Source organism: Anolis sagrei, chromosome 1 (genome assembly GCF_037176765.1).
Source record: "Anolis sagrei isolate rAnoSag1 chromosome 1, rAnoSag1.mat, whole genome shotgun sequence".
Taxonomy (NCBI): domain Eukaryota; kingdom Metazoa; phylum Chordata; class Lepidosauria; order Squamata; family Dactyloidae; genus Anolis; species Anolis sagrei.
Genome location: NC_090021.1, coordinates 162,638,815 through 162,664,824, shown reverse-complemented (window position 1 = coordinate 162,664,824; position 26,010 = coordinate 162,638,815). Strand labels below are relative to the sequence as shown.

At 41.2% G+C, this 26,010-nt stretch overlaps 2 protein-coding genes across 2 annotated transcripts in view; one reads left to right on the top strand and one right to left on the bottom strand.

The window, feature by feature from the left end:
- Nucleotides 1-18,450, top strand: part of ITGB2 (integrin subunit beta 2) — a 58,313-nt gene extending 39,863 nt beyond the window's left edge. Inside the window, exons 10-16 of the mRNA XM_060783663.2 lie at nucleotides 53-193; nucleotides 1,387-1,577; nucleotides 6,876-7,120; nucleotides 9,060-9,282; nucleotides 10,230-10,435; nucleotides 14,334-14,500; nucleotides 16,944-18,450. Coding sequence (XP_060639646.2) covers nucleotides 53-193; nucleotides 1,387-1,577; nucleotides 6,876-7,120; nucleotides 9,060-9,282; nucleotides 10,230-10,435; nucleotides 14,334-14,500; nucleotides 16,944-17,009 — 1,239 coding nt within the window. The 3' untranslated portion in view covers nucleotides 17,010-18,450. The remainder of the gene's footprint in view (nucleotides 1-52; nucleotides 194-1,386; nucleotides 1,578-6,875; nucleotides 7,121-9,059; nucleotides 9,283-10,229; nucleotides 10,436-14,333; nucleotides 14,501-16,943) is intronic.
- A 4,231-nt stretch (nucleotides 18,451-22,681) lies between these two features.
- KMO (kynurenine 3-monooxygenase) overlaps nucleotides 22,682-26,010 on the bottom strand; it is a 50,472-nt gene continuing 47,143 nt past the window's right edge. The window contains exons 14-15 of the mRNA XM_060783676.2: nucleotides 25,948-26,007; nucleotides 22,682-23,215 (exon numbers count right to left, since the gene is read on the bottom strand). Of these exons, the coding sequence (XP_060639659.2) occupies nucleotides 23,057-23,215; nucleotides 25,948-26,007 (219 nt within the window). The 3' untranslated portion in view covers nucleotides 22,682-23,056. The remainder of the gene's footprint in view (nucleotides 23,216-25,947; nucleotides 26,008-26,010) is intronic.

The following is a 26,010-nucleotide window of genomic DNA, read 5'->3' as shown; positions in this document are numbered from 1 at the left end:
ATGTATACTTCTAGCCCCTTACATTCTTGCAACCATCTCCATTTTCTTACAGAATTTGTCTTCCAAAATTATTTTGGATCATAGTCCTTTGCCAAGTTCTGTAAAGGTCACATATGATTCCTTCTGCACTAACAAAATAAATACCAAGGATCAACCAAAAGGAGAATGTGACAATGTCATGAAAAATGATGAGGTAGGTTTGTTTTGTTTTGTTTTGTTTTTTGGTTTCATCGTGTCAGGAGCAACTTGAGAGACTGCAAGTCGCTTCTGGTATGACTTCTGGTGTGGTACCAGAAGCGAATGAGGTAGGTGAAGCTGAATTGAACTGATATCCTCCTCTTTGTCCCATTACCTGAAGTAATGGGACATTACCTGAAGGAATGTATGAGGCTCTCTTCTCTTGTATAGTATCAGAACAGTCTTTACAGCTGGACCAAGCTGAGAAAGAGTGTCTGGCCCAGAGGTTCCCCAGTGAATTGTATGATTCAGTCCAATTTCCCAAATCCCACACCAACATCCTAACCACACCACCATATGTAGCAGTGGGGGTAGGTTAGGGTTAGGAGTCAGCTAATCTGTATTAAGGGTGTGCAAAATGGCAAAAGTCCATTCTGTTTTTGTTTTGTTTTCATTTTGAATTTCGGTTGCCCCCCCCCCCCCTTCTGTTTTGGGAAAATGCTTCCCAAAATGTAAACAGAACTTCAGTTCCCGAATTACGAATCTGAATGGCCCCCCTGCTAATTTCCCAGAATCTTCCCGAAAACTGAACCAAGGGGATTGTTTTATTGCTTTTATATGGTTTATATTATATGTAATGTTTTTAACTGTATTTATGTTGTTTGGGGGCATTGACTGCCGACTGTAAACCGCCTCGAGTCACCTCCAGGTTGAGAGGGGTGATATATAAATATGGTAAATAAATAAATAAACAAACAAACAAACAAACAAACAAAATGAAAACAGAACAGATTTCTACCATTTTGCACACCCCTTTTTTGTCGTGTCAGGAGCGACCTGAAAAACTGCAACACCCCTAATTTGTATTTATTGGGTGCTTTTTAGAGAACCCCTTAACTGTTCTGCTATCCTATATTTTCAAATGTTTTGAAATATGCAACTAGTTTAAGCATATCACTCTCTGCTTCCAATGAAAAAAATGCTCTGCTTTACTGAGAATCCCTTCACATTTCTATTATGCCGTTTGTCAATAGGCCAAGAGGACCATTGTGAAACTACCTCACTTGGGAAGTGTGGCTCCTGTCACTGACTGATTTTCAATTAGATTTGAAGGTGTTTCATTTAGATGTGACTACCTCTAAAATCTAGTGAAACTACTTTAAACTTAAATTGAGTATAAATTGATCTATATTTTGGGGTTTTTTCCAGGTCATTTTTCAGGTTAAAATTACAGCAACAGAGTGCATTGACAACCAGACCTTTACTATCCAGCCTCATGGGTTCTCTGACTCCTCCGTCACTGTTCGTATACGCAGTCGGTGCAACTGTGAATGTGATGAGAAAATACCTGATGGCACTGAATGTAGTGGGCATGGAACAATAGACTGCGGTATTTGCAGGTAAACAAATTACTCCAATGCTACTGGCGCTGTCCCTAGTTGCATATTTCACATATCAAAGTAGTAGGCCAACCCTGCTGATAAATGTTGAACATCTTCACTGTTCAATGGGTTACTTGCCAATGGTACATATGTGTGTCTGATCAGTCAATCAAAAGCTGATCCCTCAGAATGCACACACTGCTTGTTTTGATTTTGTCAGATGAAACGCAGAAAGTAGATTTAGCTTAAAGAAAACCTAAATGTAAAAAACAATTAAGTAAAACACAATACAATATAGAGAAGACAGCATTTGATCTGAAGCAAATTCTCAGACTTACTATATTTACAGAAGATCAATTCCATTTTTCATAACTTCCTGGTATGCAAAAGATGAACTCTTGAAAAAAGACAAACGAAAGAGGGGAAGTACATTCAATGAGCTCTGATTGTAGGCGGTTATATGCAAACTATCTGCTATTGTCCATGACTCGGCTCATTTCTGATGACTTAAACTTATGTAGAGTATTAGGAGAAAGGATCTGGGCAGCAAGAAAGGTAGGGCAAAAAGGCACTTGGGGGCGAGGGAGGTGAGGAAAAAAGGCTTTGGGGGGCAAGGGAAGTGGGGAGGGGGAGGGGTAGGAAAGTGGAGGGAAAGCTTGGAGTGGTAGGAGGAGGAGGGAATCACGGAGCCACTCAGTATGCTTCACAGAGCCCCAAGGGCTCTTGTCATATGTACTTTTAAAAACATTAAATGGGTTCTTTTATTCCGCTTTCAGTGAGACAGGTTGCATTAGGCACTTTCAGAGAAAGAAGTAGACACAGACTCAAGTACTGAGTTTTATAATAATTATATTGGTTGCATAGGCGAAGGGGGATATTACATCAACATTTACACATATACTCTAACATTCAATCATCCATTCATCATTCATTCCTCAAGCATTCTTACCATTCTTCTTGTTGAAGATGATCCTCTTCTTGAAAGGAGGCGGCTGTTCATAATGGTGTTCAGAAATGGTGTTCAGTTGATCTGACACTTTCTGAGAGTATTTTCTGTTGATGTGGTCCTGAAAGTTGTACATTACTGACAGATTCCATCAGTTCCTGGACAGATGTTGATTTTGTTTAAATGGCTTTCCTTATCAAGGAGCCTTGTAAACATTTCTGTAAGGAGCCACAGTGTTGACGTCCTTACTTAAAAGAACCATTGTCTTTGACAATGTAAACAAGTTGTTTTTCGACCAAAAGTTCATCAAGTCAGCAATGTCAACAATTAATTGTTTCAAGTCTCATCAGCAATTTTTAATTACAGTCCATGAGATATGCAGATGATACCACTTTGATGGCCGAAAGCGAGGAGGAGCTGAGGAGCCTTCTAATCAAGGTGAAAGAAAAAAGTGCAAAAGCTGGGTGGCAGCTAAACATAAAAAAATCAAGATCTTGGCAACCAGAGTGATTGATAACTGGCTAATAGAGGGAGAAAACGTGGAGGCCATGACAGACTTTGTATTTCTAGGTGCAAAGATTGCTGCAGACGCAGACCTCAGCCAGGAAATCAGAAAACACTTATTGGGAGGAGAGCAGTGACAAATCTCGATAAAATAGTGAAGAGTAGAGACATCACACTAGCTACAAAGATCCGCATAGTCAAAGCAATGGTATTCCCCATAGTCACCTATGGATGTGAGAGCTGGACCTTAGGGAAGGCTGAGCGAAGGAAGATAGATGCTTTTGAACTGTGGTGCTGGAGGAAAGTTCTGAGAGTGCCTGGATCCAACCAATCCATACTTCAGGAAATAAAGCCCGACTGCTCACTGAAAGGAAGGATATTAGAGGCAAAGATGAAGTACTTTGGCCACATCATGAGAAGCAAGGAAAGCTTAGAGAAGACAATTATGCTGGGGAAAATGGAAGGAAAAGGGAAGAGGGGCCGACCAAGGGCAAGATGGATGGATGGGATCCTTGAAGTGACTCTCTTGACCTTGAAGGAGCTGGGGGCGATGACGGCTGACAAGGAACTCTAGTGTGGACTGGTCCATGAGGTCATGAAGAGTCAGAAGCAACTGAACGAATGAACAACAACCTGAGTTCTTCACCTGTTTCTTGTAGGTTTCTAGGATTCATTCGTTAGAATGGTATCTTCAGCCCAATTAGGCCGCATTTGTACGTTTTTCATACAATCTCACTCAAACAATACATTTTTTAATCATAACACTCTGCGGAGTACACTTTGAGAACTGATGCTCTAGAAGAAAGATGGAACCAGCCTGGGGGGGGGGGGGGGCTTTCAAGTTTAGGGAGTGATGAGCAAAGCAACCAGCACATACACAGAATGATATCATGTCTGAACAGAGTCTTTCATTTTTATCAAAGAAAGAGAACAAGGACCTCCTGGAAGTTGTACAAAAATATTGTTCATTGTGTGTACACACCTTAAAAAGTGGGTGGCAACAGGAGAACTATTACAAAACCATCATCTACCTCCTGCTCTCTGCACATGTTCCAGAGCCCTAAAGCGTGTTCCATTTTTAATTTATTTTTAATCACTATCTTTTCAAAATTTCCAGCATACAGTGGTATTAAATGTCACTATCCAGAGAGAAAGCACTTGTTCCATAGCCATGGTTAAAGAGATGAAAAGTACTTTATGTGTGCTCAGTGAAATTAGAAATATTAATTCATTTTGGCACTGTTCCATTATCTGGGCAGACTCCAAAAGGGGGCCCAGAGTGAGAAGAATAATCCATTTTATGGAGTGGGGGGAGTTGAAGAAGAAAAACCATTTCCCCAATTTTTGCTGGTTATTCCCCCTCCCTTCTTTCCGTATCATAAATGAGGGTTATTTCCACAAAAGCAACATGGGTGGAGGGAATAACAGGAAAACAAGAAGAAATAGTTTTCCTCCTTCAAACCCCCTCCCCTTGTAAAATGGAGCATCCTTCTTTCTTTCGTGCCCCCTTGTGACCTCCATCTAGATAATTTTATTTACTAAAGTTTGACCCTGTATGTTAGGGGTTTAAAAGATAAATATCTCTTTAATAAATGACCAAGTTTGAAGTTTGTACCTGGGCTCCTTGCCAGTTGACTCACAACAAGAGAAAAGAAGAATGACACAGTGGCTGGCTGTTTGGACAATGTGTCACCAAACATCAATATTTGTGTAAGAATTGTACAAATCAGTAATGTGGTGTAGTAATACTTTCCTCTCAGTATCCCAATCCTTTTTTTAAAGGCCACATGACTAAGTAACATAGGATAAAAAGAGCCCTCTTTATTCTGGATTACGTTTTATTGAGTCAGGTGAAAAATGTTCTTATTTCTGATTAATGGAAACCCTAAGGTAAAGGTAGGTAAAGGTAGTCCCCTGACATTAAGTCCAGTCATGTCTGACTCTGGGGTGTGGTGCTCATCTCCATTTCTAAGCCGAAGAGCCAGCGTTGTCCGTAGACACCTCCAAGGTCATGTGGCCGGCATGACAGCATGGAGCGCCGTTACCTTCCCGCCGGAGCGGTACCTATTGATCTACTCACATTTGCATGTTTTTGAACTGCTAGGTTGGCAGAAGCTAGGGCTGACAGCGGAAGCTCACGCCGCTCCCCGGATCAAACCTGTGACCTTTCGATCAACAAGCTCAGCAGCTCAGTGCTTTAACCCACTGCGCCACCGGGGGCTCCGGAAACCATAAACATACCCTATAATGGGAAAATTTGTTCAGAGAGAGCCCTTGCTTTCTTGAGAGTGCTAAGATGGCATAACTTGCTTAAGTCGGGCTTCCATGACTGAGTAGATCTTTAGACCCTAAACTCCAGAGTCAGTGCTCCAACCTCTGGTCCCTTATGTGGGAATTACTTCAAGTGTATTTCTGTATTTCTGAATCACTGCAGGCGGTTGTGTTAAAGTAGTCCAATGAGTTATATTTCCTTTGGTTGCCTAATTTTCTGATTGGAGGTGGGAAAGGCAGAATGTTGGTGGTTATAGGAATGCTCTTAAATCACATTTCAGATTCTAGATCTTTGAACAATATTGAATTGGACCAGACACCAGGATTTTTATATTACAAGCTATTCCTTGACAACATAGAGAATCTTGCAGCACCTAATAATAATGATAATATTAACAACAACAACAACAACAACATTTTATTTATATCCTATCCCTCTCCCCAAGGGGACTCAGGGCAGCTTTAAAGACCATGAACATTTTATTACTGAACTTCTTCTATTCTAAGATTAATTTCTTTCCTATGTAAACATCTATAAAAATGGGGTATGTCTTAGCATCACAGGTGTATCATGTATTTTTGTTATTGGTGGTGTTACTGAAATTAAGGTGCATCACAATCGATGGCGACTTACAATTGAGGAAATGCAGGATATAATATGTTTACCTGTATTATTTAAAATGGCATTTTTATGATGTAAACATTTACATCAAGATGGATGGATAGTATCCTTGAAGTGACTGGATTGACCTTGAAGGAGCTGGGGGTGGTGACGACCAACAGGGAGCTCTGGCATGGACTGGTCCATGAAGTCACGAAGAGTCGGAAACGACTGAACGAATGAACAACAACAACAACAACAAACATTTGCTGAAGTGCATTGTAGACAATGGCAGCCTTAATAAATGTGTCAGTCTTTTAGCCTTCCTTAATAAGTCCTTTTACAATGAGTCCTGCAAACAGAACAGTCTAAGTGTATCTAGATCAAAGAGATTCTGACCTTTCCCTGTGTTGTGTTGTGTTGTGTTGTGTTGTGTTGTGGAGGAACCCAAAGAAATCAGGCAGTAAGCAAGCCTTTGACCACTACTCACTCATTTGTTAATCAAGCCCTTTGGCAGTGTTTTTATTTGTGGCAAAGAAAAAGAAAAATATTCACTCTATGAATTCAAAGTGGAAGTGGAAGCCCTGGAGACTAGGACGTGAAGCAATGGCTTCAAACTACAAGAGAGGAGATTCCATCTGAACATGAGGAAGAACTTCCTGACTGAGAGAGCCGTTCAGCAGTGGAACTCTCTGCCCCGGAGTGTGGTGGAGGCTCCTTCTTTGGAAGCTTTTAAACAGAGGCTGGATGGCCATCTGTCAGGGGTGCTTTGAATGCAATATTCCTGCTTCTTGGCAGGGGGTTGGACTGGATGGCCCATGAGGTCTCTTCCAACTCTTTGATTCTATGATTCTAAGTGCTAAATTTTCTGAAAGGTTTATTCTTGAATGACTAAATACATTTTACACTTATTTTGGAATCATCTAAAATCTAGATTTTAGAAGAACTGTTTCTCAGTTGTCCTAAATTCTGAATATATCTTCTGTCCTGCCAGGTGCGATTCCGGTTTCACTGGAAAGAATTGTGATTGTAAAACTGGAGGCAAATCCAGTAAGGAACTGGAAAAGAGCTGCCGAAAGGACAATGCCTCTGTCATCTGCTCTGGCCTAGGGGATTGTGTATGTGGACAGTGTGTTTGCCATACCAGTGATAATCCCAAAAAGCAGATTTATGGTACCTTCTGCGAGTGTGATAATGTTAACTGTGAACTTCACAATGGCCAACTTTGTGGAGGAGAAGGTGAGTGACTGATGAAAGCAGGTTATGAGAAGGAACGTCACATTTATTCCCTTTGTTTCCTGTTGCTGTTATTTTGCTATAGGGATGTAAAGAATATATTTTCATGCCTACACTTTCATAATTGTACCTTTTTGTATCAATGTGTCTGCATCTTCCAGCTCAGTGACCATTACATGGCACCAATTTCCAGCTCACTGACCATTACATGACACCAATCTTTTCATTGCCTAAGGCTCTGATTTGCACTTTGATCACAGCCACTGAACTTAGAAGTAGGTCAGTTCAGCTGATATTACTGTCAATTACTTTCATGGATGACTTACCATTGAGGGCAGGGGCCCTCAAACACTTAAAGCAGAGGGCCAGGTCACGATCCCTCAGACTGTTGGGGGACAGACTATAGTTTGAAAAAAAAACTTGAACAAATTTCTAGGCACACTTCACATATCTTATTTGTGGTGCAACCCTCCCCCCCCCCCCAAATGAAAGAACAATACAGTATTTAAAATAAAGAACAACAGTATTTCAATGGGATCTGTGGGCTTGTCCTTGCCTAACGAAATAGTCAAGTTAATTAGGGTGGTTGTTGTGTGCCTTAAAGACATTTCAGACTTAGAGTGACTCTAACTCTAAACTTTTGTGGCAGAAACTGGGTATATGACCTTGGAGGGGTGCATCTGGCCTGCGGACCTTAGTTTGGAGACCCTTGATTTAGGACCTGGTCCAGAGAGGACCGACCATGGCAGTGCCTTTCTGTGGAAGTGGGATTCAGTGCTCCTGTAGGGCGAGAGGCCATGCTGAGGGAAGCAGTGTTGTCTTGGGTCTCCCACATCAAATAGCCTTTTGCTAAGAATGCAGACAAAATGGTTCAAACAGCTACTGGGCAGATGCAGTGGCAGGAGATGATGTAGTCCCCCTTTGGGGGTTGAGAAGGATGGGATAGAAATGCAATAAATAAATAAATAGGTGGAGTGGCACTATAGCTAAAACACTTGTTAGTATGCCCAGAAAGAGCATAGTATCCCCAATCATTTCTTAAGGTATTTTCCTATCAACTGGGCTGTTTTTTTAAGCACCAGGTAGATTGGACCTGGGTTTTAATGTGAAAGTGTGTCTTTAATCTGTTATCCAAGATATTTTATATCTTGTGTATGTTAAGGGCCATTCTACAAAGGGGCAAAAGTGTCATGGTCGCCTCAAGAGAGCTAGCTGCCCTGGGCATCACTGCCATCATTTTCTAGCCCAGGCCTTCAAAAAGACCTTTTCTACCCTACCTTTTTTTTAAAAAAATAAGAGTCAATAATGTACTCTGTTTTTTAATCATTCCCTTCTCTGAGTAGTGAAAGGTAAGAGCTTTGTTTGTTCCCTGAGGACTTGAAGAAACTCTGATTCCCTCTTCTGTTTCAACTTCCCATCTTTTTGAATGCCTGGGTGGGAATATAGCAGTGGCTCTTTGGAGCTTTCTCTCAAAGGAACCAAAGGGTTCAGTGTTTCTTTTAGGTTATCTTGGGAGAGACTATGCTCTTGCTTTCTTTGCCACTCTGCTCAAAGAAGCGGGTGGTTCCTTTTCTGATGGTACAGTGCTTCATGTTGATCCGTGGATATGTTGACCCAAGCTTTTTGACTTTTTTTTTAAATTTAAAATTCTAGACCTGTATATATGGGGCATGTATATACATGTATATACGGGGCATCATTGCTTTTCAATATCTTTCCAAATTTCTTGCATTAGTGACAGCCTGCTCTTTTATCAAAAGATCACTACAGCCATTTACAAGAAACAGATGTTATTTTAGTATGAGAAAGTTAAGAGAATTATCAGTGTCAAAAAGATAGCTTTCTTTCCTTTCTTATTCAACCCTACTTTCTGTTAAAATTGTCTCATGTTTGAAGTATGGACATGAACAATATTTTCTGCCTTTACTTCTCCTCTTTGCAGAACGAGGACGGTGCGACTGTGGGAAATGCAAATGCTTCCCTGGCTTTGATGGCAGTGCCTGTCAGTGCAGATCCTCAACTGAAGGCTGTTCCCTGAACCACAATTCAAATGTATGCAGTCTCCGTGGGGAGTGTCAGTGCAATACCTGCACCTGTGACCCAGGCTACCAGCCCCCATTTTGTGAAGACTGTCCTGGCTGTCCATCACCCTGCCCCAAATATATGTAAGTGATACAAGGGAGCCTTGTCTTCCCTTAAGTTCCCATGGCTGTGGACGCAGCTATATTTTGGATGTCAATATAAAAAAGTATTCCATTTATACAATACTAGCTGTCCCCTGCCATGCGTTGCTGTGGCCCAGTCTGTTGATCTGGAAAATAAAGTAACGAGAAAGTGTTGGTTTCTAATCTATGTAATTTCTTTATGCTTGTGGGTAAACAGTATTTTTTGCTGATTCTTTGTCAGTGTTGATGTGGAGAGTGTCTGGTTTGCCCACCCTGGAACATGCAACATATCATTGTCCTTCTTTAAGGGTCCCTTTCAAATCTATGAAACTATATCTCTGTGAATCATATCTATCATCTATCTATCTATCTATCTATCTATCTATCTATCTATCTATCTATCTATCTATATCTATGGCTGGATGGCTCTTTGTCAGGAGGACTCTGATTACGTTTTCTTGCCCTGATGAAGGAAGTTGGATTGAATGGCCTTAAGTATTTTCTGTTGGTCATGGGGATTCTGTGTGGGAAGGTTGCCCCGATTCTCTGCCAAGAAGCCAGGTATATCAGTCTGACAGCTGAGAAACCTGAATTGCCTTGCATGAATCTTAGTGGATATTTACCACTAAGGAGAAGATTGACTCAAGCGAGCTTTTAACTCTTCTCAGGAAGATCATACTTTACAAAAAGGTTGTGATTATTCTAAATAGTGTGAATACTAATTAATCTCCAAAAGGGTCACACTTCCAAAAGGCTATGAAGATTCTGGTTTTCCAAAAAGTTATGTCGCTAAAAAGTCACGCCTTTCCAAAAAGGTTCCCCTGCAAGATAAGGTCCAAAGTGTTTTTATATGCTTCAAATGTACTGCATAGCATCTAGACCGCTGCACCTCTGTTCTGGGAAATTCTCCTTAAAAACATGCTTGTTGTTTCTTGTTGATTTTTCAGTTCCTGTGTTGAATGCCAGGCCTTTGGGAGTGGCCCGTTTCAGAAGAATTGTACCCAGCAGTGTCAAAATATTCATTTGAAAGACACGGTGGCACCCAAAAGTAAACAATGCAAGGAGAAGGATTCTCAAAACTGTTGGATCAGTTACACTATGTCTCAAATGGATGGAAGGGAGAAGTATGCTATTACAGTAGATCCTAAGAAAGGTATGTTGGGCACAGGTTTTTTTTTTAATAAGCCCCATTCATACCAACAAAACAGATAGTTTGGCTATAACTACTCTCACCCCACAACACATTTACAACATAAAAGACTGCCCCAGCCAAAGTTTGGGAGTCCTCTTGGATTCATCACTTACGCTTGAGGCTCAGGCGTCGGTGGTGTCCGGGAGGGCTTTTGCACAACTGAGACTTGTGCGCCAACTGCAACCGTACCTCGTAAAGGCTGATCTGGCCGGGGTGGTCCATGCCTTGGTCACCTCTTGATTGGACTACTGTAATGCGCTCTACGTGGGGCTGCCCTTGAAAATGGCTCAGAAATTTTAGCTAGTCCAACGGGCGGCGGCCAGGATGTTAACTGGTGCTCCTTACAGAGAGAGGTCAATCCTCCTGTTCAAGGAGCTCCACTGGCTGCCGTTCATTTTCCGGTCCCAATTCAAGGTGCAGGTGCTCACCTACAAAGCCCTAAACGGTTTGGGGCCTGCCTATCTGCGTGACCGCATCTCCGTCTATGAACCCACACGCTCTCTTCGTTCATCCGGAGAGACCCTGCTCACGATCCCACCTGCGTCGCAAGCATGGCTGGTGGGGACGAGGGACAGGGCCTTCTCTGTGGTGGCCCCCCGACTCTGGCATCCCCTCCCCAAGGACATCAGACAAGCCGCTATATTGGCAGTCTTTAGGAAGAGCTTGAAGACCTGGCTATTCCGGTGTGCCTTTCCAGGATAGGAAACCCCAGCAACACGTCCCAAAAGCACTTTATTAGAGATTAAGATTGTCCGCACATTGCACCTATCCAAAATCCTTATATCACTCAGCATACTCAGCACTTTTTAATCTGTAACCATTACATTTGCCTGGCCTAGTTTTATTGTGTCACTGTGTGCTGTTTTTACTGTTTACTGTTATTGCTTTAATGTTTTTGATTTGCTTTTGGTTTATATGTAATTGTTATATTGTTGTTTTATTGTGGCCTTGGCCTTTGTAAGCCGTATCGAGTCCTTCGGGAGATGCTAGCAGGGTGCAAATAAAGATAATAATAATAATAATAATAATAATAATAATAATAAATCATGTACATCCCAGGGGCAGAGGGCATTCTTTTGACTAGCACACAAAGCAGGCAAACCAACATTGCAGCTGGATCATCGCTTTTGGGGCCCTTCCAAAATGTGTCGCCTGTTGGGCTTTTACTGGAGGCGTCCAAACAACGCCTCCAGTAAAAACGAATTAAATAAACAAATACCCAATTAGACTTGGGTCTTTCTAAAAGGCCCAGGTCTAATGGGGTATTGGGCCTGTGAGGACTGACTACCAAGTAGTCCTGGGACTACCCGGAGGTCAGTTCCCACAGCAATCTCATACTTTTGGGCTCCTGGAGCCCAAAGCTGCAAGATGGCACCCCTCCCCCAACTCCCCTTTCCCCACTAGCTCCTCCCCCTGCCTCCTGGCGCATCATTTCTATTTGCCAAGAGGAGTGCTGGAGCAGCTTAATGGTGGGCCAGTAAGGTTTTTTTTTAAATGTTGTTAGTTTAGGGGGGCTTCTGGGTGCCTGGGTACCCTCTCGGTAGTTATCAGGAGGACATCTAGACACCCCCCAGAAAAGCCCAGGTTTTCGAGGGAGATGTGGGGACTAAAAGCCTTGTTGAAGTGGGTTTTTTAAACCCGCTTTGGTGTGGGTTTTTCCCCTGTGTGGAAGTGCCCTTGGTACTAGTCCCTATCATACAACACTGTGTGCATCCCTCTACTAATCTACTTTTTAATAACTACTTCACTGGGGAGCTGTGCTTCCCTGCCCAGAGCGCTTGTACCCTACTTTGTGCTGGTCAGTGACCGTAATAAAGTATTGTATTGTGTTGTGTTGTGTTGTACAGTTTTGACTCCCTCTCCCTTCCACCATGATGCTCACTCATGACAAGTAAAGCTGGCCACTGAGTGGGAGGGAGGGAGGCAGCCAGCAAGACACAACTACATCATGTATTATGTATTACATCTTATTCATCTCATGTGGATTGTAAGCCTGAGGTGAAATTAACATTTTGTAAGCTGCTGTAAATGGATTGTCGAAGGCTTTCACGCCAGAATCACTGGGTTGTTGTAGGTTTTTTCGGGCTGTACGGCCATGGTCTAGAGGCATTCTCTCCTGACGTTTTGCCTGCATCTATGGCAAGCATCCTCAAAGGTAGTGAGGTCTGTTGGAACTAGGAAAAAGGGTTTATATATCTGTGGAATGACCTGGGTGGGACAAAGGACTCTTGTTTGCTGGAGCTAGGTGTGAATGTTTCAACTGACCACCTTGATTAGCATACAATGGGCTGACTGTGCCTGGAGCAAACTTTTGTTGAGAGCTGATTAGATGTCCTTGTTTGTTTCCTCTCTGTTATTGTGCTGTTGCAATTTTAGAGTTTTTAAATACTGGTAGCCAGGTTTTGTTCATTTTCATGGTTTCCTCCTTCTGTTGAAATTGTCCACATGCATGTGGATTTCAATGGCTTCTCTGTGTAGTCTGACATGGTGGTTGTTGGTGTGGTCCAGCATTTCTGTGTTCTCAAATAATATGCTGTGTCCAGGCTGGTTCATCAGGTGCTCTGCTATGGCTGACTTCTCTGGTTGAAGTAGCCTGCAGTGCCTTTCATGTTCCTTGATTCGTGTTTGGGCAATGCTGCATTTGGTGGTCCCTATGTAGACTTGTCCATAGCTGCATGGTACACGGTAGACTCCTGCAGAGGTGAGAGGATCCCTCTTGTCCTTTGCTGAACGTAGCTCCAGCAGACAAGAGTCCTTTGTCTCACCCTGGTCATTCCACCGATATATAAACCCTTTTTCTAGTTCCAACAGACCTCACTACTTCTGAGGATGCTTGCCATAGATGCAGGCAAAACGTCAGGAGAGAATGCCTCTAGACCATGGCCATACAGCCCGAAAAAACCTACAACAATCCACTGCTGTAAATGGCTTTGTGACTGAAAAGTAGGGTAACCACCCTGAGTCCCCTCAGAGAGAGAGGGCGGGGTATAAATAAAATCTTCTTCTTCTTTTCAAACAATTCTTATGTATTTTATTAATTAAATTATCTTAAAAGGAAAAAGATAGACTAGAATTTAGGTATAGTATGGGAGTCTAACGCAAATGGGTCGAAGCGATAAAATAATAATAATATTTTTGAAGCCCACCCAAATTGCTAGGGATCTAGGGGAGGGATTTAGAAAGTGAGAAAAAGAATAGATTAAAAGCAGAAACAATAGAAAACTTCCAATCTTCTCCACCATGGTTTGTGTTTTCTTTTCTCTTCTTAATTATTGCTGTCCACATCCTTCCTTCCCTCCTCCTCCTCCTCCTCTTCCTCCTCCTCCTCTTCTTCTAAATATTCTCCCAATTTAAAAAGTCTTCATTAGCTCCTATCCTGCTACATTCTCATTACCTACCTTAGTGGGACGGGTCCCTTCTGTTTTTGTGCCAGCATGCCAACAGTGACATGATTTCTGGGGATGCTCCTTTTCTCCCTGTCTCCCTAATTATATCCAAGACCGCTGCTGTGCTTTTATTTTATATATATCTTTGCCAATTTCTAATGCTAAAATTTTACAATCACTTAAAAGAATAAAAATAATTTTAAAAACACAAACTTTAAGTCATGTTGGGTAAAGAATAGTGCAGGAAGGTGGGGTTACAAAGGATGTGTGGAAGACTAAACATGAGACTACAGATTAGTGACCCAGCACTGTTGCACTAATGAAGTGAAGTATTATGCCAGAGGTGGTCAACCCGTTACATATCGATTATCTACATTAACCCCAACTATCGAGACACAGCAGGTTGGTGTGATGAAATTGTATTTATTGTTCATTCAGATAATGCAAATTTTCTGTTTCCCCTTTGTTCTTAGAGTGTCCAGAGCCACCTAATGTTGCAGCCATTGTGGGAGGTACCATTGCTGGTGTAGCTCTCATTGGGCTTCTCCTCCTCTTGCTTTGGCGGCTACTGACAGAATTGTTTGATCGCAGAGAATATCATAGATTTGAAAAAGAGAAGTCCAAGGCAAAGTGGAATGATGTAAGGATGCTGTGTTTTATGAGTAATTTCTTGGTGGGGGAGAAGGCCGGCTTATTTTTTAAGGAGGGGAGGCCACCAAGGAATTCCAGGTGTTGTACACTGTATTTCAGAGGAAGGAATTGGCAAAACCATCTCTGAGTATTCCTTGCCTAAGGATTTCATCATAAAGACCAGGCGTAGCATCCTGCTTTCCCCAACACATGGGGAAAGGATTACCCTTGCAGAGAGGTCACAACATGGGAAGCCTCTTGTATTGGGGAAATAGCATCCAGCAACACTTTCCTCCCAGTTGGGGATGGGTCCTCCACCGGAATTCACACAACATTGTGTGATGTCCGTCCGGCATGGTGCTCCACCCTCTAGACAGGGTGAAAGTATCCTAGGATGCTGAATTCACCCCATCCAAAAAGGATGTAAGAAAACCCTGTGAAATTAATGGGGCCACCTTAAGTCAACAGCTGACTTGCAGGGACACATACACACATAAGCTACCAAAGCAAAGTAATTGGTCTGGTATGGAGAACATCTTCTGTGGAATGTCCAGGGTGGGAGAAAGAACTCTGTTTGAGAGCCAGAGTGAAGAGAGAGGGGGCCAGGGGACAGTTCCACCTTATCTCCTGGATATGTCATCAATAGGGGACTCCTGCCCCCAGCATTAACTGCTGCTCTGGGCCAGAGTGAAGAGAGGGGAGCCAGGGGACAGTTCCATCTTGTCTCCTTGCATAGGTCATCAGCTGGGGACTCCTCTCCCGAGCACCAACTGCCGGTCTGGGCCAGAGTGAAGAGAGAGGGGCCAGGGGACAGTTCCGTCTTATTTCCTGCATGTGTCATCAATTGGGGACTCCTCCCCCCAGCACCAACTGCCGGTCTGGGCCAGAGTGAAGAGAGAGGGGCCAGGGGACAGTTCCACCTTATCTCCTGCATGTGTCATCAGTAGGGGACTCCTGCCCCCAGCACTAACTGCTGATCTGGGCCAGAGTGAAGAGAGGGGAGCCAGGGGACAGTTCCATCTTGTCTCCTTGCATAGGTCATCAGCTGGGGACTCCTCTCCCGAGCACCAACTGCCGGTCTGGGCCAGAGTGAAGAGAGAGGGGCCAGGGGACAGTTCCGTCTTATTTCCTGCATGTGTCATCAATTGGGGACTCCTCCCCCCAGCACCAACTGCCGGTCTGGGCCAGAGTGAAGAGAGAGGGGCCAGGGGACAGTTCCACCTTATCTCCTGCATGTGTCATCAATTGGGGACTCCTCCCCCCAGCACCAACTGCCGGTCTGGGCCAGAGTGAAGAGAGAGGGGCCAGGGGACAGTTCCGCCTTATCTCCTGCATGTGTCATCAATTGGGGACTCCTCCCCCCAGCACCAACTGCCGGTCTGGGCCAGAGTGAAGAGAGAGGGGCCAGGGGACAGTTCCGCCTTATCTCCTGCATGTGTCATCAATTGGGGACTCCTGCCCCCAGCACCAACTGCCGCTCTGGGCCAGAGTGAAAAGAGAGGGGGCCAGGGTTCCACCTGTCTCCTGTGCTATGCTAATATATAATATATCATATTGTATATACATATAATATTATAATGTAATGCAATATAATACTACTACTACTACTACTATTATTATTATTATTATTATTAACTTTATACCCCGCAAAATCTCCCGAAGGACTCGATGCGGCTTGCAAAGGCCAAGGCCACCTACTAATATATTATATGATATTATAATTATATATTTATATTACATGTAATATTACTAGTAATATTACAATATAATAGTATAGTACAATATAGTAATATTTAATGCTGATTCTGTACTATGCTAATAACATAATACATTGTATGTATAGTATATCTTGTAAGCCGCTCTGAGTCCTCTTCAGGGTGAGAAGGGTGGCATATAAATGTCGTAAATAAATAAACAAACAAATAAATAAATAAATAGGTGAAACAGCTAGGCCGTTAAATGCTGATCAAGGTGGCCAATTGCGACATTCACACCAGCCCTCAGAACTCCCCCTTCTTCAGTAAAAGGCTGGACAGGACCCTTCAGCCATGGAGTTTCTGGTCTCATGGCCCACTTGTGCCCTGTCTTCAAAGCTCCACCATCCTTCAAAGACAGAGCACTTTTCAAATAAGCGCCTTCCATACCCTATGTTCGCTTACAGCACTTATTAATTCTTCTCAGTGAGATCAAGGTCTGTCTCACTGGGAAGATTTTTTGTCTCTGAAATTGTCCTTTTTAAAAGACCTGTCCCAGCTTCCTGACAAAACCACTACTTCCTTTGGTAACCTGTTTGAGGGGAGGGAGAAAGGCAGGTTGTCAGAAACCTGCATTTTCCTTAAATATGTTGATTTATTTGAGTAATTAAATTGTTTATATCTTGTGGTTTACCCTCAATTGAAAATGTAGACATCTATTTGTATAAGCTACAAATGCCTGTGATGTTTTATTGGCAGGCTGATAACCCTCTATTCAAGAGCGCCACCACCACCGTTGTGAATCCCAGATTCAATGGCCAATAATGTGGAACTCCAGTGACATCGCAAAGTGCCAAGAAGGGAGGAAGAACAGAGATGAAGACATGGGTTTTATTCTCCATAGTGGCTTCTCTTGTCATTGGGTGTGCATACACTGAATAATTAATGGTTTGATGTGTTTCACTGCTATGGCTCAATACTTTGGAATCATAGTAGCTGTAGTTTTACAAGGTCTTTAGCCTTCATTGCCCACGGGTGCTTCATGCCTCACCAAATGACAAAAAAGTCTTGATGAACACTTTGTCACACCATTGCAAACGTTATATCAAGTTAAACCTTGGTATAACTTTTGCAAATATATTCTCACTTGAGATCAGGCAAACAAAGGGAATGTTTATTAAAGCTTGTACAGATTGAAAATCTTTGCTGAGAAATGTAGCAAAATTGTTAACTTACATTAATGACATATACAAGATTTATTCTAATTCATAATTTCACTATCCAGAAACCCTACATTAAAGTTTTATGCATAGTGGGGGAAATGGCTTTTTCTGGTTTGCACTTCTTTTTTCGTTTAAAAATATTATTATTATTATTATTGTATATCATTACATCCTCACTCAGAAAAGCCCTAATACGGGTATTTTTTAAGTAAGGTCCGTTGGAACATAAGTACACAACGAAAGTTTATTTCAAAAAAGTAAATTTATTTTCAAAAAGTACATACTTCACTCTATTTTTCGACATAGTTGTCAAGTTTGTTCAAACACTTATCATACCTCTGGACCAATTTTAAAATACCCTCTTCATAAAAACTTGCCGCCTGCTCCAATTAAAGAAGCGTGACCGGAGCGGTCCTCACCATGGACGTTGTCATGGCCATCTTTGAATTGTCGTACCCACTTACGCACTTTGCTTTCACTCATAACAGTATCACCGTCCACTTCACAAATCTGTCAATGAATTTCTGCAGCAGGCAGGTTCCTTGCTGACAAAAACCATATCCCTGAGCGAACCTCACATGCGGAGGGTGAGTTGATAGTCTTAAACATTTTTAAAGCACAGAACAGAACCGTACAGGTTAGCTACAGAGCGGAAACGGAGCACAGTTGTTCCTGAGGCATGCCGGTACACGACGCACGTGCTCGTTGCGGTATGCGTGCGAACTACTAGTGTCTACAACAAACGGACCTTACTTAAAAAATACCCCTCGTATATTAGGAACAACCTACTGTATATACTCGAGTATAAGCTGACCCGAATGTAAGTCGAGGCCCACAATTTTGCCATAAAAAACTGGGAAAACTTATTGACTCCAATATAAACCGCTACTGGTAAATTTCAAAATAAAAATAGATAGCAATAAAATTATATTAATTGAGGCATCAGTAGGTTAAATGTTTTTGAATATTTACATAAAACCGTAATGTAAGTTAAGACTGTCCAACTCTGATTAAATCATTATTCTTACCTTCTTCAATGTAAATGTGCTCCTATATCCTTCCGATAATCACCATAGTTTATTTTAATTATACATTTTGGGGAAAATGCTGTGAGTATATGAATAAGAAAAAGTGAGAAATATTGCCTTGGGAAGGGGGTGGAAAAGAAGGACTGGAAACAGGAAAAGGTTGGAATGGGAAAATGGTTGAAAAAATGGGGAAATGAGGTGGAAAGGGGGTAACTTGAAAACTAGGATAGATTGGGGTGAGAAGGGGGCAACTGGGGAGGGGGAAATGACTGAGGTGTGAAAGGGGGGCTGGAAAAGTGGGAAAGACCCCAGTCTGGAGAGTGCGGGGCCTTGGGAAAAGCTGGGTAAATTGGGGTAGCATGTTGAAATACTTTTATGCCTTTTTCACTGAAATTCGATCTTTCTTGAACAAATTTGAATTTTTATGAAATATTTTCAAAATTTTATATCCTTCTGTAATTGTTTCGTCCTTATCAATTATTTATGACACTGATTCCTTCTTTCTTTTCTTAAATTGCATGCCACCCATTTCCTTGGTTTGTTAGCTCATTCAAAATGTTTTAGTTATCTAATTTCTTTCCTCACATTCTTTTACTGCTATTAACATTTGTGCCAATGATAATTTTTATATTTGGAAGATTTTTTGAGTTGTCTCGTTTCCGCTTCATCCTCATCCTCATTCATCCTCATTTCATTTTATTTCTTGTGATTTTTGTGTTGTTTTTAATTTCATTTTTAGTTCTGAACTTTGCTGTATGAAAAGCCTTGCATAATCACCTTATTAGTGTTATTTAAATATCTTTATCTAAATTCTCTTTGAAGTAATTTTTTTTATTTTTTGCTTTTCAGCTCTATATTCTTTTTGTAATATTGATTCAACCAATCTCCAATGGAAATAAGAGTTTTTGTCTTCTAAATGTACTACAGCTAGATGGGGGTCTGAAAAAATATTGGTCAATGCTCAATTTTAGTTTTCATATACAATACATACCCATTCTAGAAAGTGATTTATGTCTTTCTGAAAAGAAGATAGATTCCACAATGTTTCCATATTTAATTATTCAACCATCATATAATCCCATATTGTCTATCATGTCACAAAAAATAAATAAAAACAGTTCGGGTAGTTTTTATTGATCTATTTTTATGTCCCTATGTCGTTTTTTCTCCTAATAATATCTGATTTTCAAAAGATGCTTCTGAAATCATTTTTAATTTTTTTTAAAAAGACCGGTTTACTCAGTAGGAGTAATAATAATAATATTTATTTATTTTACCAGTCATGTGACCATTTCAAAATAGAACATGAGTAAAAAAAAACAAGGCAAAAAGGTGAAGACAGCAGCTGACCTTCTATTTATAGTCAGAATCTTATTTTCCTGGTTCTTCTTTCAGGAAATCTGCTCCTTTCTTAATAGCTTTCAGAATAAAAAGGCTTACTCTGATTATATTGGATCTTTCCTGACCTTGCAAGAGGGATGTCAGAATATCATTTCTGTTGGGGGACCTGCAGTTGGATAATATTGAATGTAAATTATTATTATTATTATTATTATTATTATTATTATTATCATTATTTGTACCCTGCTAGCATCTCCCGAAGGACTCGATGAGGCTTACAAAAGCCAAGGCTTCAAAACACAACATAACAATACAACACCTAAAGCAAATTAAGAACAATTAAAGCAATATTAAACAACAAGCAGTTCAGTATATGCAGTATATGTCTTGCAGTTCAGTATATGCTGGACAGTCAATTAAGAAATGTTTAATATCTTCCACCGTTTGTTCTCCCCAGACGCAGAATCTGGTTTGCATCATAATACCGAGTTGTTCAAACTTAGCCCTAGTATATATTCTTCTTAAGGGTAGTGGAAGTGGAATAGTTAGGTAGTGCTCTAAATGAATATTACTTTTGTGGGAAACTAAAAACCTTGTGACTGAAGACCTACCTATGCTCTGTAGGTCCAGCTGTGCATAGACATCTCGAATGCACCACTTGAGCATTTGCCCTGCCCCCGGACCCAGAACACCCAGAAATTGCAAAGGCAGACCGAATCCAGCCAACTCATTATTCAGAGCCGCCATCCACGATGACTTCTAGTCACCCTGGACTTGATTCTCTAGACACACAGGCGAGGAAGTCTACTGGGATCCATAGAGTTTACTTTTGACCAGTAATAAACTGTCTCATTAATATTTGAGCTTTTACTGGGGGCATTCCTAGTTCCACTCTATACTCGGAGTATAAACTCTCACCATCTGAGAGTTTAAATCCCTTTAAATCCTTATAGCTCAGTTTTAATTCCTGCATTTCTATCCAGGGGATTAGGAAAAACTTTTTCAGGTGGAATGGAATATTTCACATATCTCTCTCTCGTCCTTTCTTATTCAACTCCAGTCAAGTGAGCATTGGTCACCCTGACATGTGTGGAATGCAAGGAGGAGAAGGAGGGAAAGACTGGGCTGATAAGGCTTTTGTTATGAGAACTGAGGGAGGTTAGAGGGGTGTGTGTGGGCAGGTGACTATATAACCCACCATTCTGTTTGCTTCAGCAGAACTGTCTTTCTTGTACTCTGGTAAAACAGAAAATAAAGTTAAATTTCCAGTGTCTCGGCATTGTGAGCGGCTTTTATTCCTAGAAGTTCCAGAACCTGACACATATCCTTAGCACCTTCAAATCTGGTAGAAAGTTTAAACAATGCAGACTGTCAATAATGATGATGATGATGATGATGCTTTATTTCTAGATCGCTCTCTCCCCCCAAAGGGCGGTTTACACACACAAAAAGGCAAGCATTCAATATTTGCAGCTAATATTGGACATTACATCAATTTAGAGGATTGGGAGATAATACGGAACAAGAAAATGAAATATACTTACGCATTTGATTTAAAAGAAAACTGGCTAAAAATGATGTATAGGTGGTACATCACACCTCAGAAACTGGTAAAATGCTACCAAAAAAACAACAATAAATGCTAGAAGTGCAAAGAACAAACTGGCTCTTTTTACCATATGTGGTAGACATGTAAAACTGCCAAAACATATTGGAAAAATATCCATGAAAAAATAGAAAAGATACTGGATATAAAAATAGAACTAAAACTGGAATATTTTCTTCTGGGAATAATCGTTTTGGAAATAGAGCTGAACAAAGATGAACTTTTCAACTACCTGGTGACGGCAGCCAGAATAAATTATGCAAGAGTGTAGAGAACGAAAGATATTCCACCTCAAAAGCAATGGTTAGTAAACTTTTTAGATATTATGAACATGGATAAATTAACCCAACGGATGAGTATAAAGCAGAACCTGAAAATTTCCAAAAGAGATTGGACACCAATAAAGAACTTTATAATGCAAGAAAACCTGAAATGGTTAATAGATATAAGATAATTTCAAGCATCAAATGCTCTTAGGACGAACCATAAGAAGGAGCTTGCCAATCCACCGTGATTGACTATCTGAAAAATGAAAAAAAGGAAGATATACCTGAAGTGAAGAAGATTGGAAGTCAGACTATATATTAACTCTAACCCAACCCTAACCCCTTCCCTATCCTTCCATCCCTCTGTTTTCCTCCCCCCTACCCATCCCCCCAAAACACTGCCCTATTTAAATTTCTTTTATGTCTCTTTCTATTTTCCTACTTTCCTATACCAAACAATTATTCTCCCTCTTTTTATTATATCTGAAAAACTCTAATATATGTATGTATGTATGTATGTATGTATGTATGTATGTATGTATGTATAAAAAGGCAAGCATTCAATGCCTCAGGTGAGTCAAACTTATATGGCACTTTCATCAATAACTTAGGAAACCAGGAGATGGATGTTGATTGTTAACTGTTGTGGATTGATGCTGTTGATCCTGTTTGTTGCATTGTTATGTTTTAATTGCACTGACACTGTTTGATAATTGTACCATGTAAACCGCATTGAGTCGCCTGTTAAGGGCTGAAAAATGCGGTATAGAAATAAAGCAAATAAATAAATAAATAATAAATGTACCATCACTGACCCTAATGACACGCTATGATGGATCTCCTACCCAGCTTGGCCCCACAGTTCCAACCCATGGGCTCCTGTACCTCACCATGCCCTGTTTCCCTTCAAGATCCTTCTCTAGATAGGGTAATTGGGCTTCAAGGCGAGCCCCATGTGGACCATCTGCTGTGTTGTTGAGTTGGTGTGCTGTGGTAAGCATGACCAAAACATAACAGAAATAACCAGATATAGTTGTAAAAAGGAATAAACAAGTCTAAGTTTATTAAGACAAAACTGGATCACAATTAGATATCCCCGGGACTATTTAATCATTCCCAGCTCCCTTAAACCATATTCAGTTCTTCTCCTGAGCTGATTGTGATATCTTTATTACAGCCTCTCCCTATCTCTAGGCTATCTTCCTTCCATGTTTGTTCTGTCACGGACAACTTCCACGTTGTATCTGTCTCCCCAATAAATCCGCCTCAGCATTATCTAAGAAGTGTTTGGCTGGAACAAACCAGGCTTGCCCAGCTCCTCCCTTCACACATGTGGATTTGGGGGAAAATGAATATTAAAAACAGGAGTTCATTTGAGATTTAAGGCTTCTTTTTCTCTGATATGCTTTTAGTAGAATTGTGGAACATTTCCAAAGATTTTAAAGCTATCTCTTCTCCACATATTCTTGATACTGAAATCGGTTTGTTGCTTTATCACATTTCTTAGCAGATAGATGCCACTCAATGCTGTCACTGCTCCAATGCAGAAAAGGCTTCTGTTTATTACCTAAAAGAAGAAACCCAGTTTGAGTTATAGATCGGAATAATGCAACAGGAAAAAATTGAAATATTTCCACCATCCCGTATTCAGAAATTGTGAATGAGCCCAATTGGACTCAATGGATTCACACTTAGTAGGCATGCATTAAACTGCAACCTAAAGATACCACAGCTCCTAAAAAGAATGTTACACCTTAAAAAAAAATATCATAATAGCTATTGATATTGACACTTTAATGTTTTAAATAATGACCAAAAGAAGGGTTGCTATGTTACCGCACCTCTATATCACCAATTATAAGGAACCTGGAGAAAATTATACCAGCCGATTGCCACTAATTATAAGGAACTTAGCAGGAAAAGGAACAGGGGATTTTAAAATAGTGAATCCCACAAGCTGCCAACCAAATTATATATAGGTGCAAGGGAATTTTTAAAACAGGAAAGAGGCAACTGGGAGATCTTGAAACTGTTTCTTCAATTGTTTTTGCTGTCACCTTTTTGTTTGGTATTCAGACTGATGTGGAGAGTATACTTAGTAACACTCTCTTGTATTACAATAAAGTTTATTTTCTTTAGAGGGTTTAAATCACAATGATGTTCACACTGAGGCTGTTATAAAGTGTTAACAAATCTAAAACGTTTATTTAACAGGCTTAAACTTCTTCTGGTACAAATACGTAGTGGTTTCAGTAAGTTACTGGTACATAAGCTTCTGGTTACTTTTGAGGTACAATTCTTAGATAGGTTCTGGGTTCAAATCTTGATGTTAACAAAACAGGAGATTATCTCAGGAAATTAATCGCTGATAATAATTCCAAACAAAATTCCCCTTTTCTGGAACCTAGCCAATATCCTTTGGCCTAGCCTTCCTCAGGGACAAAGAACAGACCACGAACAAGGTCCGGTTCCACTATCTGTATTCCTAGCTAATTTCTCTAGCTCTTGAATACCACAAAAGATTAACCCAGCTCTCCTATCTAACACCAACTAACTGTTATCACCAACCGACAAACTTCCCCAACGGACAATTTCCAACTACCAACTCAAGCCTCAGTTCGAAAGGTACATTTTTTCTGTATATTGTTGAAGGCTTTCATGGCTGGAATCACTAGGTTCTTGTAGGTTTTTTCGGGCTATAGGGCCATGTTCTAGAGGCATTTCTCCTGACGTTTCGCCTGTATCTATGGCAAGTATCCTCAGAGGTAGTGAGGTCTTTTGGAAATAGGAAAATGGGTTTATATATCTGTGGAATGACTGGGGTGGGGCAAAGAGCTCTCTGCTGAAGCTAGGTGTGAATGTTTCAGCTGACCACCTTCATTAGCATTTGAAGGCCTGGCTGAGCCTGGGAAAATGTTCTGTTGAGAGGTGTTAAGATGTGCCTGGTTGTTTCCTCTCTGCTGTTTTGCTGTTGTAATTTTAGAGTTTTTTAAATACTGGTAGCCAGATTTTGTTCATTTTCATGGTCTCTTCCTTTCTGTTGAAATTGTCCACATGCTTGTGGATTTCAATGGCTTCTCTGTGTAGTCTGACATGGTGGTTGTTGGAGTGGTCCAGCATTTCTGTGTTCTCAAATAATATGCTGTGTCCAGGCTGGTTCATCAGGTGCTCTGCTATGGCTGACTTCTCTGGTTGAAGTAGTCTGCAGTGCCTTTCATGTTCCTTGATTCGTGTTTGGGCGCTGCGTCCATGTAGACCACCAAGTCTACATGGTGGTCCCTATGTAGACTTGTCCACAGCTGCATGGTATACGGTAGACTCCTGCAGAAGTGAGAGGATCCCTCTTGTCCTTTGCTGAACGTAGCATTTGTTGGATTTTCTTGGTGGGTCTGTAGATTGTTCGTATGTTGTGTTTCCTCATCAGTTTTCCTATGCGGTCAGTGGTTCCCTTGATGTATGGCAAGAACACTTTTCCTCTGGGTGGATTTTCATCTTTACTCTCGTGGCTTCTTCTTGGTCTTGCAGCTCTTCTGATGTCTGAGGTGGAGTATCCATTGGCCTGTAGAGCCCAGTTGAGGTGGTTCAGTTCATCTTGGAGGAGGTGGGGTTCGCAGAATCTTTTTGCACGGTCTGCCAAGGCTTTAATGGTGCTTCTTATTTGACTTGGGTGATGGTTGGAGTTTTTATGTAGATATCTATCTGTGTGTGTGGGTTTTCTGTAGACGGTGTGACCCAATTGTTGATCTGGTTTGCGGATGACTAGGACATCTAGAAAAGGCAGTCTTCCTTCATTTTCTTTTTCCATTGTGAATTTGATTTTTGGGTGGATGCTGTTAAGATGGTCCAGGAACCTGCTGAGTTCTTCTTCTCCATGGCTCCAAATGGTGAAGGTGTCATCCACATATCTGAACCATATAGTGGGCTTTTTGGTTGCTGTCTCCAGGGCTTGTTTTTCAAAGTGTTCCATGTACATTTTTCTTTTTGAATGCTAGGCTCCGCCCCCTATTTTCTAACCAATCCTGGCCATCTAATCTCTGCTTCCTGGATTAGGACATGCCCCCTCTAGAAAACCCTTAACTAAGATGGCGTCTCCTTGTTTCCCTATCCTAAGATGGCCACCAGGGCTTCACCAGGCCCACATTCTAGCTGCTTAAGGTAAGGAGCTCTTTACACTATGATAACAAAGGTTGTTATTGTAGGAATGTCACTGACTACCCCCCCCCCCCCCAAAAAAAAACCTACTGTAGATGCAGAAAATGGCAAAAAAAAATCCGGCAAATGCTTTCAAATACAACAGACCTTATCCTGCCACTTCCATCTTTGCACAGCTTCATGATACCGGATTCTGGAGAAGGTGACCTG